We start from the raw sequence: 19,437 nt of genomic DNA, 5'->3' as shown, positions 1-19,437 counted from the left end.
GCTGCACACCTTACAACACATTTATGGATGATAACTGCATGAGGCAATTGCATTTATTCATCTCAGCTGCCCTGGAGAAAGTGGAAATGAGTTTTTTTTTTGGAAAGAAATGAAGTGGAAGAAAAGGCTCTGCAAGAATAAGGCCCGAGTATATACAGTACTGCTTGAGTTAGAACCCAACGCTGTTGACCAAGCTTGTCTTGTTGTACACAATTTCTGTTGTCTGCTATTTCAAACCTTTGCTCCTTGATGGTCCTTAGAAAGTGTGTATATCCTATTGGTCCACGCTGATGACTCAAAAAATTGACGGACAAAAAAGTATTTTGTAGTGTGTATACATTCACAATGGATCATTTCTGCTCTAATCATTTAGGGAGCCACAGTAGCTTAGCGGTTAGCACAGCACCATTAGAGATCAGGGTGTTTGGAGTTTAATTCCGGGGCCATTTGTAAGGAGTTTGTACCTTCTCCCCTTAACCACGTGAATTTCCTCTGGGTGCTCCAGTTGCCTGCACAGTCCACAGATGTACTGGTTGGTAGGGTAAGTGGTTATTTTATGTTGTCCTGTGATTAGGCTAGAGTTAAATCACTGGGTTACTGGGTGATGTGGTTTGGGCTGGTGGAGTTTGTTCCATACTGTATCTCTAAATAAGTAATCTTTTCTTTAGCCTGATTATTACACGACTGTCGGTACCATTGTGTACCTAAGGAAGGAAAACTGCATGTACCAGGCGTGTCCCACTGCAGACTGCAATAAGAAGGTTGTGGATCAACAGAATGGCCTTTATAGATGTGAGAAATGTGATCGCGAGTTCCCCAACTTCAAATATCGAATGATCTTGTCAGTAAGTGAACTCTTGAGAGCATGATTGAAAATTTGGTTTCTATTCTTTCACAAATAATAATTTCTTGCACAGCACTCAAATTTTAAGTTTTAGAATGTTCCGTGGTGATGAGTACACATAACTGAAAGAATAACTTATCAAGCAGAGTTCAAGAAGCTCACTGATTTTACTCAGCAGGTCAGGCAGCATCTATGGAGAGGGATAAACAATCAATGTTTTCGGCTGAGACCCTTCATTTGGACTGGAAAGGAAGGTGAAAGGTGCCAAAGCAAGGTGGGGGGGTACAAGCTGACAGGTGATTGGTGAGACTAGGTGAGCGGGGAAGGTGGGTGGAAGGGGGGGGGGGATGAAGTGAAAAACTGGGAAGTGACAGGTGAAAGGTCAAGGATTGAAGAAGGAATCTGATGGGAGAGGAGAGTAGCCCACAAGAGAAAGGGGAAGAGGAGGGGCACTAGAGGAAGGTGATGGCCAAGTGAGGAGAAGAGAAAGACTCATGTACAAATATTTAGTTTTCTGCTTTCTAGGTGTATAGCATGGGCCAAATATTAATTCCATGGATACTACCTGACCTGCTGAATTTCTCCAGCATTTTGTGTGCATTATTCTGGATTTCTAGCATCTGTAGAATCTCTTGTCACGATTGTGCTGTCACCTGAGACCTGTAGGGTGGAGGTGTTCTCTACAGATGATTGTTGAGCACACTAACACTTGCCATGTAGTTTGTTGACTTGATAGAACCAGTACTGGAAGTTGTAAATGCTTACAGTAACTGAGGTAGTCTTTCGCTATTTTTCTTAACATTAAGTCGTTTAGAATTTGTGATAAATGTTTTTTAATGATTTAAACTATTGCTTTCTGGAAGGATTTTAAAATATCAGGTAACTTTCTGCGTGCAAATCAGTCTTCAATTACATCCTCAGGTAAATCTGGCAGACTTCGGAGAAAATCAGTGGGTAACGTGTTTCCAAGAGACAAGTGAGGCAATCCTTGGGCAGAATGCCAATTATCTTGGAGAGCTGAAGGACTCGGTGAGTGTTTATTTGTTTCCTTAAATGTATTTCAGTTTTAATATCTGGACTTGATCAGCTGAATATCAATTTTTCCTTTTTCCATATCTTTTGTTCTTCTCTGAAGAAACTGATAATTTGTGATTTGTACCATCTGCCTATCTCCAAGGTAGTGAATTCTAGTGATGAAAATTAAGCTGGCATTATTCTTCTTCATTCATCACCCCTACTGGGGTATAGGCTGCTGACAGCAGCTCGTCAGAGTCCTCCCACCTGAGCCAGTCTTTCAAATTGTTGCCAGGTGTAGCCCATCTTCACAGATCCTTCCTCTCTCAGGGATGAGGTCTTTAGAGTTTCTGTAGCACTGGGTTTTTACAGGATGGGGTTGCTAACCCCATGCCCAAACCACCATCTCTCACAGCCAGGCTTGAGACTGTCCATGGTGAACAGTTGGGATTCTTGGATTAAAATATTTGCTTTTTAAATCCTACTTCCATTGAGCTAGAGAAGTGTATCTTTACCTTTCCCACACACATGGCTTCACCTATCACCTTCTAATTTGTCCCCCTTCTCTCGCCCACCTCCATTCCCACCCCACCCCCAACCTTTTTATACTGGCATCTTCCCCATTCCTTTCCAGTCTTGATAAAACTGTCTTAAACGTCAGCTGTTTCACTTCATAGATGCTGCTTGACCTGTTGAGTTCCTCTAGCATTTTCTTGTATTCCTCTAGAGAAGTGTTTTCAGCTTCTCAGGTTTTAGTCCAGATTTGCCCCTGCCATTTTAAAATGTTTCACAAGTTGCAATTTACTGAAGTCCAGGGGTAGTGCACATGAAAATTTTGTAAATGAGTGAATAACATTCTATAGCAATGTGGCAATTCACCTGTGCTTTTGTACTTTAAAAGCCATAGACACCATCTACTTAAGACAGTAATTTAACCACAAGAGATGGGAGCAGAATTAACCTGGGACTTCAGGTTAATTCTTGAGCACCAATCATAGTTGAACTTCACTAAATTACTTAACCTCAAGACAATATTGCTATCTATCAACACAAATCTATTACATTTTCATTGCTTTCATCTGAACTTCTGTTATTGTGGATTATTGCTTGAATTCCATGAAGCATCAAGTACTGAGGTTACTCAACAGAGCATTCAGCATCTACAAAGAGAAGCAGGTTAATGATTCAAATCAGTGGCATTGTTTTCACACTTATCATTAATTTTCAAGGTGCTAATGTTAAATGGTATTTGCATCCTAATTGAGACTTTATCAGTGAAGAATAGCCGTGGGCAAAAGTGAATATCTTTTGGAATGGTTGGATTGCTGACAATGTTAGCCACTTTCTTTCAGGCTTTTCACCTCCTGGGAGCAGCCAACTCTAATCTTCTAAACCCACAAAATTCAAACATTGGAAACCAGTGCAAACAAAATAATATTGCTTGGTCTTTACAATTAGCCCTTTTAAGGCTCAGGGTACACAGATGAGGCACTGATGCCAAGCTTGCAATGTACATATGATGCTGTGCCTCCAGTGAAATAGTATTCTTTCTTGGTACTTATTGAATTTTTCCCTGACTAATTCAATCAGGTCTCTAGCCAGATTCTTTCTGAGAACATTTCTTCCGCTGAATTCTTAAAAACTGTAATAGTAAATGAAAATAAAAGCACTAATGAATGAACGGTTTGTGGAATGAGCATATTCAATGCAGTTCTTTGTCAACTTCTCTCTCCCTTTCACAAATGCAATGTTAGTGTTCATTTCGAGACTGCAATATACAAGCAAGGATACAATGCTGAGGATTTATAAGGCATTGGTCAGACTGTACTTGGACCCCTTATCTAAGAAAGGATGTGCTGACATTTGGAGATGGTCCAGAGGAGATTCAGGAGAATGATCCCAGGAACGAAAGGGTTAAAATGAGGAGTGTTTGCTGCCTATTCTCACTAGAGTTTAGAAGAATAGGGTGGGGTGGGGGCTGGATTTAATTGGCCACAGATGACTGTGAAGGCCAAGTCATTGGATATATTTAAAGCGGAGATTGATAGGTTCTTTATTATTCATTTATTTGTTTCGAACCTGTGTGGAGCAGGTTCTTCTGCCTGAGCAAGCTGCATCGCCCAGCAAACCAGCTGGTTAACATTAGCTTAATCACAGGACAATTTACAATGACCAGTTAACCAACTTACCAGTATGTCTTTGAGCTGTGGGAAGAAACTATGCATGGTTCATGAAAATGTACAAACATCTTGCAGATGACACCGGAAGTGAATTCTGAACTTCGGGATGCTCCGAGCCGTAATAGTGTTGTGCTAACCACTACACTACCATGGAGGGTGTCAAAGATAATGGGGAGAAGGCCTAATTCTGCTCGTGTCTTATGGTTATTGTATAATGTCTAGCCTGTGTTGTACACTTGCTTTAACATTTTCAATACTGGATTCTTGTTGTGGATCATCTTGTAGAGTGAATATTGTTTGAACAGTTTCGGACTCGCGTGATTTTCTTCCCACAATTATATATCAGCTTGTTATTTATAAGGCAACTTCCTATTTTACATTTTCCCATTTTAAGTCTTGGGCTTGTTTTTTCATCTATGCCTTTGCATTTGAACAATGCCAAAATAGAAAGAGATGTGATGGGTTGGAAAAGATTCCAGATAAGAAAATGGCTATTTATATAACATTGACAGGAATTCACATTGCCTGCTTAACTAGTGAGTTACTTTTATAGCCAAGAGAAACAGGAAAGAAATTTATGTGGCTAAAGTTTTCTACTTAGATAATGCATTTCTTTCATTTATTTGAACAATCAGGAAGAAATATTCAGTAATGTTTTCTGGCGTCCAGGAAAATAGTTAGATTTTATTTTTAGCTCAGTGGCATTACTGTGTGGAATAACGGGTGTCAGTGTGATCTTGAATAATAGTTTCTGCATTCAGCACTCATGCTCGTATAAATACAAAACCAACGAGGCAGAAATGACAAGGTAATAAATAAAACACAATTAAAGTGAAATATGATTGTATTGTAGTGGGTGCAGGAGAAGCATATCCAGCTGCTTGGTGATGATGTTCTAGTTTGGGGCTGCAGTTGGAGTCTTTCTGACTATGCATAAAAACAGCTTGTCTCATGAGGAGCGGAAGCTGGCCTTTGTAGCTTTCTGCTGTTGATGGAGGTGTACAAGATAAGAGACGTAGATCTTTTTCACAGCAAGCAGGCAGCGGAGTAAGTCGCCGTTTTTCGGGAGAAAATTCAGATTTTTTTTAACTACTTGGGATAAAAGAGGCACAACTGCGCAGGCGCATGACCTCAGAGCGCGGAAGGCTTAAAAAGAACACCGCCATATCCAGCGGGCAGCGGAGTGAGAGGGCTTTGGCTCAACGGGCTTAGGCGGAAACAGGAAGAGGCTTCCTGTGACCGTTGAGTCTTATAGTAAAGGGGTAAATTACAGATTTATTTATTTATTTAGTAATAGCAGTATACATTAGAGGTATGCATCTAGGATTAGTGTTGTGCTTGGATTGCCAGATGTGGGGACCCTGGGAGACTCCCAGCCTCCCCAAGGATTATATCTGCACCAGGCGCATTGAGATGAGGCTCCTTAAGGGCTGTGTTTGGGATCTGGAGCTGCAACTTAATGACCTTCAGCTAAGTAGGGAAAGTGAGGAGGTGATTGATAATACCTATAGAGAGATAGTGGACGGCAACTCTGTGACAGTCCCCCTCAGAAATTGATATATCGTTCTAGATACTGTTGGAGAGGTTGACCTGACAGAGGAAGACCACAGCGAACAGGACTCTGGCACTCTGCCCAGTGCTGTGATCAAGAGAGCCAGCAGAAATGCAGTAGTTATAGGGGATTCCATCGTGAGGGGAACAGACAAGAGATTCTGCGAGCCGGACAAGGATACCCGGATGGGGTGTTGCCTCCTTGGTGCCAGGGTGCGGGATGTCTCAGATCGGGTCGAGTATTCTCAGGAGAGAGGGCGAGCAGCCAGAAGTCTTGGTATGTGTTGGTACCATTGACATAGACAGAAAAAGAGAGGAGGTGCTGAAGGAAGATTACTGGGAGCGAGGAAGAAAATTGAAAAGCCGGACCTCCAGAGTAATAATCTCAGGATTACTGCCTGAGCCACGCGCTAATGATGGTAAGAATAGCTGAATTAAGCAGATGAATGTGTGGCTAAATAACTGGTGCAGGGGGCAGGACTTCAAATTCTTGGATCATTGGGATCTATTTTGGGGGAGGTATGGAAAATAGAAATAAGTCAAAGATACTGTGCAGCAAAGATGGCAAGAAGGACAGGCAAGTGAATAGACAGGATAATTTGCTGTGCGATAGAAATATAGCAAAATCGGTAACAGATACTGATTTAAATGTACTGTACTTAAATGCACGCAGCATTAGAAATAAAGTGGATGACCTTGTTGTACAGCCACAGGTTAAAAGATATGACATTGTGGTCATCACTGAGTCATGGCTAAATGATGGATGTGATTGGGAGCTGAATGTCCAAGGACACACAGTGTATAGGAAAGACAGGAAGGTAGGTAAAGGGGGTGGTGTGGCCCTGATGGTAAGCAACGATATCAAATCACTAGAAAGAAGAGACATAGGATCAGAAGAGGTAGAATCCTTATGGGTCGAGTTAAGAAATGGCAAGGGTAAAAAGACACTAATAGCAGTTATATACAGGCCTCCAAACAGCAGCCGGGATGTGGACTACAAGTTGCAGCTGGAAATAGAAAGAGCATGTCAGGAGGAAAATGTCAAGATAATTATGGGGGATTTTAATATGAAAGTGGATTGGGAAAGTCAGGAAGGTACTGGATATCAGGAGAGGGAGTTTGTAGAATGCCGACAGGATGGCTTTTTGGAGCAGCTTGTCCATAAGCCCACCAGGGGATCGGCTGTTTTGGATTGGGTGCTGTGTAATGAACCTGAAGCGATTAGGGAGCTAAAGGTAATGGAACCCCTTGGAAGTAGTGATCATAATATGATTAAGTTCAGTTTCAAATTTGAAAAGGAGAAGTTGGTATCAGGTGTATCGATATTTCAGTGGAACAAAGGAAATTACAGTGGTATGAGAGAGGAACTGGCCCAAGTTGATTGGAAAAGTAAACTAGATGGAGGGACGGTAGAGCAGAATTGGATGAAATTCCTACTAAAAAAATAAGGAAAGTGTAGAAAAAATATATTCCAAGAAAAAAAGAAAATCATGAATGGAAAAATGGCACAAATGTGGCTAACGAGAGAGGTTAAGGCTAAAATAAAAGCAAAAGAGACGGCGTACAAGGAAGCAAAAACTAGTGGGGAAACTGAGGACTTGACGACTTTTAAAAACTTACAGAAGGAAACTAAGAAAGTCATTAGGAAAGAAAAGATGAATTATGAAAGGAAGTTGGCAATTAACTTAAAAAAGGATGCTAAGTTTTTTGTTAAATATACGAAGAGTAAATGAGTGACATGGGTAGATATAGGACTGATTGAAAATGATGCTGGAGAAATTATAATGGGTAACAGAGAGATGGCAGAGAAACTAAATGAGTATTTTGCATCAGTCTTCACAGTGGAAGACATTAGCAACATAACTGATAGCCAGAGGTCTCAGGGAATAGAATTAGGTACAGTCAAGATGACTAGAGAGAAAGTGCTTGGGAAGCTAAATGGACTAAGGATAGATAAGTCTCCCGGACCGGATGAAGTGCACCCACGGGTTCTAAGGAGGTGGCTTTGGAGATTGTGGAGGCATTGGAAATGATCTTACAGCAATCAATAGACCCTGGCATGGTTCCAGAGGACTGGAAGGTCACAAATGTAGTTCCGCTGTTTAAGAAAGGGAGGCAGCAAAAAGAAAATTACAGACCTATTAGTCTGACATTGGTAGTTGGAAAGTTATTGGAGTCAATCCTCAAGGACGAGGTTATGAAATACCATGAGGTACATGACAAGATAGGCCCAAGCCAGCATGGTTTCATGAAGGGAAGATCCTGCCTCACCAAACTATTGGAATTTTTTGAGGTAATCTCAAATAAGATTGACAAGGGAGAGGCTGTGGATGTTGTGTATTTGGATTTTCAAAAGGCCTTCGATAAGGTGCCGCATAAGAGACTGCTTAATAAGATGAGAGTCCATGGAATTACAAGAAAGATATTGGAATGGGTGGAGCATTGGCTGACAGGCAGAAAGCAAAGAGTGGGAATAAAGGGATCCTATTCTGGTTGGTTGCCGGTTACTAGTGGTGTTCCGCAGGGGTCGGTGTTGGGGCTGCTTCTTTTTACACTGTATATCGATGATTTAGATTATGGATTAAATGGTTTTGTGGCTAAGTTTGCGGATGATACCAAGATAGCTGGAGGAGCAGGAAGTGTTGAGGAAACAGAAAGGTTTCAGAGAAACTTGGTCAGTTTAGGAGAGTGGGCAAAGAAATGGCAGATGAGATACAATGTTGAGAAAGGTATGGTTGTACATTTTGGAAGAAGAAATAATCGGGCAGTTTATTATTTAGATGGGGAGAAAATTCAAAAATCGGAAGTGCAAAGGGACTTGAGGTTCCTCATGCAGGATACCCTAAAGGTTAACCACCAGGTTATCGGCAGTAAGGAAAGCGAATGTTGGCATTCATTTCAAGAGGAATAGTGTATAAGAGTAAGGTGTTGATGAGGCTCTATGGGACACTGGTGAGACCTCATTTGGAATACTGTGTGCTGTTTTGGGCCCCCTATCTTAGAAGGGATGTACTGATGTTGGAGAGAGTTCAGAGAAGATTTACGAGGATGATTCCTGGAATGCAGGGGCTAACATATGAGGAGTGTTTGTCGGCTCTTGGACTGTATTCATTAGAGTATAGAAGAATGAGAGGGGATCTCATAGAAACATTTCGAATGTTGAAAGGGTTGGACAGAGTAGATGTGGAAAGGCTGTTTCCCTTGGTGTGTGAGTCCAGGACAAGAGGCCACAGTCTTAGAATTAGAGGGTACCCATATAAAACAGAGATGAGAATTTTTTTTTTAGCAAGAGGGTCGTGGATTTATGGAATTCATTGTGACATACAGCTGTGGAGGCCCGATCATTGAGGGTGTTTAAGGAGGAGATTGATAGGTATCTAATTAGTCAGGGTATTGAGGGTTATGGGGAAAAAGGTGGAAATTGGAACTAGATGGGAGAATAGTTTAGCTCATGGTGGAGTGGCGGATCAGACTTGATGGGCCGAATGGCCTACTTCTGCTCCTTTGTCTTGTGATCTTTTCCCAAGGCAGAAAAGGCTAACAAGAGGGTGCATAATTTTAAAGTGATTCAAGAAAAGTATATTGGGGGGGGGGGGGTATCAGCGGTACGATTTTAAAAAAAAATTCAGAGTGGTAAGTGCGTGGACTGCCCGGCCAGATAGAGGTGGGTACATTGGGGCACTTCTGTAACTCTTAGATAGGCACGTGGTTGATAGAATATCAAACAGTACAAGTCCTTCAGCCCATGTATTGTACCAACCTTTTAACCTACTCTGAGATCAATCTAATCCTTCCCTCTTACATCACCACCATTATATGTCGTGTCGTATGACATGGGTGATCATGATCTATGTAACCATGATTAGTCTTGGCAAATTTTTCTACAGAAGTGGTTTGACATTGCCTTCTGGGCTGTGTCTTTACAAGATGGGTGACCCCAGTTGTCATCAGTATTCTTCAGAGACTGCCTGGCATCAATGATCACAGAAGCAGGACTTATGATCTGCACCAGCTGCTCATACGACCGTCCACCATCTCATGGCTCCCGTGGCTTCACATGACCATGATTGGTGGGGGGGGTTTGGATTAAGCAGGTGATACACCTTACCCAAGGGTGACCAGCAGGCTGGCAGAGTGAAGGAGTGCCTTGCATTTCATTTGGTAGAGTCATGGCTATTCACTTTTCTATCAAGAGGATTTTCAAGATGTATGATTTTTTTTGGTTCCCATCTGTTTTCTGTTCTCCCTTCCCAAGCCCCTCTTTCCAGTGCTGTGGAGACTCAGAATGTCACTTTAACAAAATTAAAGCTCATAGTGATGGGATTTGCTTTCACTGTACTTTATTTTTGTTTTCATTATAGAATGAACAAGCCTTTGAAGAAGTTTTCCAGAATGCAAACTTCCGGTCTTTCACCTGCAGAATCCGTGTCAAACTTGAAACATACAATGTAAGTGACTTAATCTGGAATCATATTGACTAGATTTTGCTTCACTGGTCAGCACAGTTAGTAATTTTTGGAAGAAGTAGTGCAAAAGGAGCCCTGTGATGCTTAAGTGTGATGTTTTAACTTCCCACTTGAAGTTACAAGGAGTGACTGTGAACTGAATCAAATCCAGATTGTATTTCTGTTCAACACCTGGTGCCACAATTATAGAGGGTAAATACTCAGCTCCTTTGCTAGTTCCTTTTAAAGTCTGACATACATCGACTTCCCAAATTCCTTCAGTATTTCTGTTGCTGAGATCTTCTTTGTAGCTCCTGAAACAAGCTAGGAGTATATCCAGGATTTTAATTGCATTAATTCCAACTTGTTTATTCTGATTTAATGCCTTCCTATTGTTCTATGAGGATTATTTCCAAAAATGATGCTCTGTGCTACTATAGGGGAAGAATCCTAGAAGTGAAAGGTTATCAAATGCCCTCTCTGCTTGACCCTCACTGCCAATCCTAATAATTGAGGATTACTCTGAGAGGTTGTATCATTATTCATACCTGAAAAACCTTGTCCCCTTTTAGCAAAAGCATTAGAAGCAAGTGGAGACTGCATTACTGCTTTAGTTTGTTCCTGTGTTCAAGTACGAGTTATTTGATTCTTAGCCTCATTCCCTTAAGTGTGAACATCCTCTAAATGACATCCATCAATCTCTGAGGTTTGAATTCCCAGAGCTCACAAATCTCTGTGGATAGTGGGGGGGGATTGCGAGGAAGGAAAGGGGCTGGATTTGATATTGTTTTCTTGCTTCTTGTGTTCCGTTGTTCTGCCACATATTGTGGGCATGCAATGTTGATGCTAGGATTTGTGGTCCCCCAACACATCCTTGGGTGTGTTGGTTCTTAACACAAATGATGCATTTCATTGTTGCCGCGTGAATAAATCTGAAAATGAAAAACTCACCTAGTCCTAAATGGATGGTATTTTACCCTCAGTACGGCCCTTATTCTCCAGCCAGAAGAAATCGAATCCCAGCACTTTCTCTGTCCAGCCCTAGGAATCTTGAGCATTCCATTCTTCTAAACACATTACTATCTCCCCCCCCCCACCCTGTTCACGAGGGAGCTCTGATATGATGTGATTTGAAAAGGCCATTTTTGGTACAAAATATTAAATATGAAGGTACTTTAAAAAAATTAAACTGCACTATCATTCAAGTATTTAATTAAACTGCAGTTTCCACCACCTGCTTGGAAATCTTATCTGTTCTGCTGGATTGCATTAGCTTTGCTGGAGAATCCTGCTGAATATTTTGTGCCAGCAGCTGTCCTTGAAATTGTTTAACAGAAGGTAGCCAAAAGACAAAGTGATCTCAGTGAAACATAAAGGATAAGTATATGAGCCTAGTACTAGTGGAGACTTGAAATAAAGGTTAATTGTTTATAACTGGGAAATTTAGTCCCTCTTTAGCATCCTCTGCTTCAGGACAGGAGATATGAATATATTATTTAGAGATGCCGCAGGCCTTTCCAGCCCACTTAGCCGACTCACAGGACAATTTACAATGACCAGATTAACCTACTAACCAGTACATCTTTGGAGTGTAGGAGGAAACCCACAAGCTCATAGGGAGGTTGTATAAATTCCTTATAGGCGAGGTTGAAATTAAACTCTGAACTACTATTGCATTGCACTGACTGCTACACTACCGTGTTGCCCCATCTAACTACTGTAATCAAGAGTTTTTGATGGCAGGGGAACAGAATAATTTTGAAAGAGAGCAAGAAGCTTATAAGATTAGCATTGATCTCTTTGAGTGGCACACAAGACTCAAAGCAGCCGGCTTCTTGGTTAAAAAGAAATGAGGGAAATAGACTTCTCACATTTAACCTCAAATATTGAACCATTCGGAGAAAGTAACCTATTTAAAAGTTGAGATTCTGCAATTTGTTTTCCACTCTACCCTCAAACTTGTCTATGGCTGATGCTCCACATCTTTTATCTCCCCAAGTGCAATTAATTGCATTGATCTTTCAGTTTTCATACAGCGTCTCTTCTCTGCAGTGCATCTAGGTGCTCCTGTCTTTTCCAGCCTCTCTTTTGCTTGTACTGGTAATGACTTGTTTTATCTTCTTCTGCTTTCTGCACCCCTGCCTGCATTGTCACCATATGTCTGTCACCTCCAGGTTTCCATCACTGGTCTCTGTATCAAATTCAGGCTTTTATTCTTGATTTATTCTGTTGTAGAATTCAGTTTTTTCCCTCTTATATTTATGCATGCCCAGATTGCATGTAGTTGAGGAAAGAATCCTTCTCTGTAATTTTGCCTTCCTGTTTTGATGCCCCCAAGTGATTTAAAAGGCACCACCACTACACTAGACTATAATTTCAGCTTTAACTATCATATATTTATTAAACTGTTGCAAAAACATAAATAAGTAAACATTTTTGAATATTAAATAACTAAAAATCTAACTTCCTCCAACTTAACTGTGAAAAAAGTGGCAGTTCATTCCAGCTTTAATACATCCACGAATACTATCTGACCAACTTGACCGTAAGACATGGGGCAAATTTAAGCCATTCAGCTCATCGAATCTGCCCCATCATTCCACTTAACACAAAATCGGCTGAAGTAAGAATAAATTTCCAGGGAGCTGACTATAAAACACCCCCTTGAGTAAATTAAAACCTGTAGCCCCTCCTTTAGTCAGCTAATTGAAGCAAATTTTAAAATTAGTAGTAATCTATCAAGATAACTTGCAATATGCTATACACTTTTTAATCCCATTTAGAATGGTGCTATTGCCATAGATATAGATTAAGGAACTAGTTTCCGTACTGTCTTCTCTCCAAACAAGGGCTGTCAGCTTCGGGATGTACTGTTCATGATGCCCAATTAGCATGAAATGGGCTCCATGTTTATCTTGATGTCCACTTTAATTTTGACCTTTTAATTCAAAGGCTGACCCTCAGCTGTCAAAATGCAGTCGATAAATCAAAACCTTCCTTTCACTATTCTGTCACTTCCTACATATGCCAGTTATTAAAGTGCATCCATATCCCGAAAGCCTCTCTTAGGCTAAGCCCGTTAATTTGGGACTTTGTTGTTTAATTTGGAGTTTGGCTATCTAACCGGGTCTGTTTAATCAATGTATTTTCACATCCTTTAAAAAGTTTCCTGCTGTGCCTCTAGCCCTCTTCCTTTCCTTTGCTCTTTTTCACCCTACTTGCCTCACTGCAGCCTTGACTCTAATCCATGCTTTAAAACCAAGATTGTTTCTGTAATGCCTTGCTAACTAGTCCCTCTGTTTCCCCTTTCTTACAACACAACTCATTCTGAATACTAATGCTGTCCACGTCTTTACTCACTTGCAATCCTGCATTTCAGCTCATTTATTTATGTATCAGTTTCAGAATCCTTTTACTTGCAAGTCCTTCTGGGGTCTCAATGTAACTTAACTCTGTTTTTACCCAGTTCTTTGCCTCTGCTAGTTTTTCTAGTCATCTGTTTTTATTCCCTGTATGCCTCATTGATCAACATATACCCAACGGTCACTTTATTAAGTATACCTATACATATTGTTGGTGCATATATCTAATCAGCCAATCACATGGCAATAACTCAATGCATAAAAGCTTGCATTGGTCAAGGGTTCAGTTGCAGTTCAGACCAAACATCAGAATGGGGAGGAAATGTGATCAAAGTGATTTTGACTGTGCAATAGTTGTTGGTGCCAGGCAGGGTGGTTTGAGTATCTCAGAAACTGCTGATCTGGGATTTTCTCATACAGCGGTCTCCTAGAGTTTACAGAGAATGTTGTGTTAAACAAAAAACACTGAACGGCAGTTCTCTGAGTGAAAGTGCCTTATTAATGAGAGAGGTCAGAGGAGAATGGCCAGAATGCTTCAAGCTGACAGGAAGGTGACAGTAACTCAACTAACCACACTTTATGACAGTTGTGTGCAGAAAAGCACCAATGCTCAACCTTGAAGTGGATGGGCTACAGCAGCAGAAAACCACACTGAATTGTACCTCTGTACCTAAAGGTGGCCACTGGGTGTATGTTTACCCTCTAGAACAGAGGTTCTCAACCTGGGCTCCACAGACCCCTCAGATAATAGGCTCCTTGCCAAAATGGTTAGGAACTCCTGCTCTGGAAACCCCTCTGATCTGTCACCATCTCTTTGAAACTGGTTTACTGGCACATTAGGGACTTTGATATTGGACTGGCAGATTTTCTAGACCACTGACTTATTAATATTCCAAAATAGTTGATTCACTTTTTAAATGTTAGGCAATATTGTATATTTTCCAATGAGAACAAAGTTGAAATGAACACTGAAACCTGTGCTGCTTCTCCCCCCCCCCCCCCCCCCCCCCCCCCCGGGTCAGTTGAAAGGTAGCTTGAGAAGCAGGCCTCTGAATTGAAAGCGAACACGCATTCAGCAGATGCTGGAAATCCAGAGCAACACACAAAAATGCTGGAGGAAGTCAGCAGGTCAGGCAGCATCGATGAAGAAGAATGAAGAGCCAATGTTTTGGGCCAAGTCCCTTCATCAAGACTGGAAAGGAAGGGGGGAAGAAGCCAGAATAGGTGGGAAGAGGGGATCTGGCAGATGATGGGTGAGACCGGGTGAGTGGGGATAGGTGATAGGTGGAAAAGGTAACAGGTTGAAGAAGGAATCAAATAGTAGAGTGGATCAGGAAACGATTGCCTAGTGAACAATCAGAATTTCTAAAAAGTTTGATTGTAGATAATCAGATTACTGCTCTTCTATCCTGCCATATATGCATTTCTTTGCATAACCCAAGTAGTTTGTGTGCTTAGAGGATCTTTGTGACAGGTGCAGGCTGTATAGTTATTTCTAGGGATTTGACTAATAAAAACATTTTTAAAATATTTCTCCAGGGTATCATTTATTAGGGTAAACCTTGTCAGACTGGCCTTTTCTCTTCTAACTGTGATGGGTCACGCTGAATAAATAATTGTTATGAGCCAGAAGTCCTCAAGCCAGACCTTAAAATCCCTTTCTTGTCGCTCGTGCCATTATGTCCAATAATAGTTATGAGTTGATTTTTTTGTATGCTGATTCATAAGTATCCTGAAAGTTTATATAGACATATACAGGCTATAGGACAGCTCTGTGCAAGGTTTTACCAGTCTTGCAGGCCGAACAATGACAAGAATATCCTTAATGTTTAGTGAGAAACTGCTGTTAATGTTATAGAAGGTTCAGAAGTTGTTACTAAATACTAAATTTGCTTGAAATACTCAGTGTATGTGGAGAGAGAAGTTTATCAACCTGAAACACTTTCATCAGAACTAGTTTCTGGTAAGTGTTTCACCTGGCTGTGTACTAGGATTGGCTGTTGATGGTCAAGCAGAGAGGGTATTTGATAGTCTTTCAGTTCTAGGCTTCTTTCCACAATCCCTATCTGTGATTTTTAGTGATTATGTACAGTATTGTGTAAGTACCAACACAGCAAATGCTGGTAAAGGGATGGGCTTGGTCCCCATGCTGACTGGAGACTCTGTCCAAGAAGACATTAATGGCACTTGATCTTAAAGCAAGAAATGTGTGAAGGATCCAGGTTTTTTTCTTACTGGTGAGTATCTTCTGGATTCAACAGAACAAGTCAGAATGCTGAAATTATAACACTTTAAGGTAAGCAGTGATTTAGTTCACCTCGTTAAAGTGTAGCAGCTTGCTGGAACATTTCCTACCAGCAGCCATTCTTTAGAAGTAGATTGAGTGAGAGAAAACACCACTTGTTATCTGTTATGTGCATTAAGAAGATTTTAATGCAAGTTGAACAACTGGAGTGATCTATGATAATAAGGCAATGAGAGCAAGTCTGTGATATAGATTTTAATTGTTTCTGGTTCATATTTGCAGGATGAATCTCGCATCAAAGCGACAATGATGGATGTGAAACCAGTGGACCATAAGGAGTACAGCAAGAGGCTGATAATGAATATTAGGAAACATGCAGCTACACAAGCTTTCTGAATGCTGAATAGATGTGAAGAACGAGCGCCAGTGGAAACCGGGTGCTTCAAATAATCAATTAAACACACTTTCTTTTGGCCTGTGAAAATGGAAGACAATTTTAATTTGGAATCACTTACAGAATTCTGCATTTCTAGAACTGCTGTAGAAATGCTGGCTGTGTGGATTATAGAAATAGAGCTTGTTGAATTCTGGTCAACTTGTGCTAGATGACGAGACTGAATATGCGTCTATGTAAATAGGCTTTCCTACCTTAGTACAGTTAATCACAGGATGGACAGTAAAGCCATTTACATCCAATGTCCCCCTTCCACTTTTGCACAAATTATTCTAGTTCTACATTCTAATAAACATTGACAAAGAACATAAATTCGACTGCTTTAGTCCTATTTCAGAATGGAAATTGGTGATGAAAATGATGTCCAACCATCTATTTGATAATGCTCACTGCAGATTTTCTGTGGCATCAAAAATGTGTTTTCTGTTTGATTTGTTCTTTCGTACTCAATCTTCCCACTGCTCTCCTGTTTGTATTCAGCTTTATTTTCTCTGGTGTTATCAGTAGCTCAGTGAATCAGAAAGTTGTGATTTCAAGGCTGCTCTAGAAACCTGAGCAAATAATCGAATTTCCGGTCCATTGCCACACTGGGAGAGTGTTCCAGTTAGTTGCAGACTAATTGTTCCCACTTGAAAGTGTGAACATGATGAGGGGCTTATCTTCTTTGACCTTGTACAAGCTAGATCCTTCAAGCATGGTCTAGAATACATAGGATTTGTATGCTCACCCCACCCCCACCCAAAAAAGCCAATAGCTTTGCCTTGGATCCAGGTGAGGAATTAACATAGCAGATCTGATCATAAAGTCAGAATCAGGTTTATTATCACTGACATAAATACCAGAGATTCTGTAGGTGCTGAAAATCAGAGCCACACACACAAGTGCTGGAGGAACTCAGCAGGTTAGGCAGCATCTATGTTAATGGATGTTTATTCACATTCAAAATCAACATTTCAAGCTGAAACCTGATGAGGGGTCTCTGCCCAAAATGATGACTATTATTCCGCTCCATAGATGCTGCTTGATCTGCTGAGTTCCTCCAGCATTTTTGTGTGTTGTTATCACTGACATATGGCATGAAATTTGTTGTTTTATGACTGCAGTACAGTGTAAGACTTTAAAGAAAACAAGCAAGTTACAAGATAGCACAAAAATGAAAAAGACATAAAATTACTCTATTGTAAAATAAATAGGTTGTGTACTAAAACGAATAATGAGGTAGTGTTCAAGAGCTATTCAGAAATCTGATGGCAGAGGGGAGGAAGCTGTTCTTAAAAACATTGAGTGGGTCTTCAGACTCCTGTATTTCATCCCTGAAGATAGTAACACAGAGGGCATATCCCAAATGGTGAAGGCCTTTAATGATGGAAGCTGCCACCTCGAAACGCTGCCTCTTGAAGATGTCTTCAGTGGTGGGAAGGGTTGAATCCATGATGGCTGAGTCTACAGCCTCTTGTGATCATGTACTTTGGCACCTCCATACCAGGCTTTGATGCAACAGGTCAGCTATCTGTAGAAATTTGTTGGTCTTTAATGACATGTCAAATCTCTCCAACTCCTCATGAAGTAGAGCCACCGGTGTGATTCTTCATGATTGCAATCAAGGAAGACTTCATGTAAGCTTTATTCTATGTCATAATTAGGCAGCTTGTATCCTTTTGCCAAATACAAGGAAAAGTTTAAAGCTTGAAGCCATTCGACACTTGAATTGAACCCTGGGGTTCACCTTATAGATTTGATGTTACTACCTTTGTATCTAAGCGAGTCTGCCAGAATTTGACCTCAGTTGCATTGTTTATAGCTATTTCTGCTCCTTGGATAATCTGCTAGTTAAAGATGTCCAAGTGCTTTCAATGTGTCAAATTTGGTATATAGCAAAAAAGATATTAAGATCACAAGGGATTCTGCAGATGCTGGAAATCCAGGGCGCAAAACAAAAGTGCTGAAGGAACTCAGCAGGTCATGCACTAACTATTGAGGGGAATAAAGAGTAGACATTTCGGGCCATGATTGTCTCAGCCCAAAACGTCAACTCTTTTTTCCTCTCCATAGATGCTGCCTGACTTGCTGTGTTTCTCCAGCATTTTGTGTGTAAGATATTAAGATGCTGGTCAGGAATGAAAATACCAGCAATATATGAAGCAGTTTGCTTTTAAAGCTTAAGTGTTGAGCTTGGCCCTTTTGAAGGCCAAAGCAACTGCTTGGTGTGTTTATTAATGTAGTAGTATGGGGTATGTTATTTGTTTTAATATTTAGGAAGCAGTTATAATGTAAAAATGACAGGCAAGAGTATTCAAGACCAAGGCTGGTAAAGTTTTAGAGAGCAAGTCACGTTCTACTTGAATGGCTGAAAGCCTGAGATGCTAAGTACCTGCTTGTGTTCTGCTAGTTCACTCTCTATTACTCAAGAGTTCTTATATATACTGTTATTATACTGTTCAGTATCTTTGCCATTGTCAAGGACTCCTAATGAAGCAAAATGGCCAGGACATCTAGTTAATGCCAGGTTGATACCTTGCCCTGGGGCTTCAGAATGTCAGCCCTGTCCTTGATGTGTAGCATAATCGTAATAAGAGACTGCAGATACTGGAATCTGGAGCTATAAACAAGATGCTGAAGGAGCTCAGCTGAACAGATGAAAACAATCACCCCGAACTGTTGACTGTCTATTCCCTCGACAGATCCTGCCTGACCTGCTGAGTTCATCGTGTACCTTGGTTGTCGTATAATCTTGTCGGTTTGCAGAAAACTGAAACAACTATTTTGTCTAATTGAATAGATGTACATAATTAAACATATGACTTCTAAAATTCATTTTGAGACAGATCGGTTGTAAATGAGGAGGAATTTCTTTAGCCAGAGGGTGGTGAATCTGTGGAATTCATTGCTACAATCTACTGTGAAGGCAAGTCATTGGGTATATTTAAAATAGAGGTTGATGGGTTCTCGATTAGCAAGAGCGACAAATATTATAGGAAGTAGGCAGGAGAGTGGTGTTTGGAGGGATAATAAAACAGCCATGATGGAATGGTGGAACAGACTTGATGGGCTGAATGGCCTGATTCTGCTCCTACGTCCTGTGGTTGAGTATGCTGTACAGGCTGTATTGTTCACTTGTTCTGCCCTCTGTGTTTTCTGGCATAGGTAGTTCTTTGTCCTTCAAATGAAATCGGTGTAAGAAATTGTTCTGTGTTGCATTTTTAATGCACAGGATTTATCTGTTGTGTTTTTGTTTAAAGAGTTGGCCAGTGGCACATTTGGACATCTCCATTTAAAGAGCTTTGGATTTATTATTAAGGTGATAGTGGAGACTTCTTGTGAGGAAAGTTATTATCATTTAAA

General features: G+C 40.7%; 1 protein-coding gene across 1 annotated transcript in view; it reads left to right on the top strand.

Moving 5' to 3' along the window:
- The window catches only part of rpa1 (replication protein A1), a 91,449-nt gene extending 75,042 nt beyond the window's left edge, over positions 1-16,407 (top strand). The window contains exons 14-17 of the mRNA XM_073053184.1: positions 669-845; positions 1,766-1,873; positions 9,951-10,037; positions 15,924-16,407. Coding sequence (XP_072909285.1) covers positions 669-845; positions 1,766-1,873; positions 9,951-10,037; positions 15,924-16,037 — 486 coding nt within the window. The 3' untranslated portion in view covers positions 16,038-16,407. The remainder of the gene's footprint in view (positions 1-668; positions 846-1,765; positions 1,874-9,950; positions 10,038-15,923) is intronic.
- The last annotated feature ends 3,030 nt before the right edge of the window (positions 16,408-19,437 follow it).

This window comes from Hemitrygon akajei, chromosome 8 (assembly GCF_048418815.1).
Source record: "Hemitrygon akajei chromosome 8, sHemAka1.3, whole genome shotgun sequence".
NCBI lineage: Eukaryota > Metazoa > Chordata > Chondrichthyes > Myliobatiformes > Dasyatidae > Hemitrygon > Hemitrygon akajei.
The sequence above is the reverse complement of the archived record's forward strand: the minus strand, read 5'-3'. Positions and strand labels throughout refer to the sequence as shown.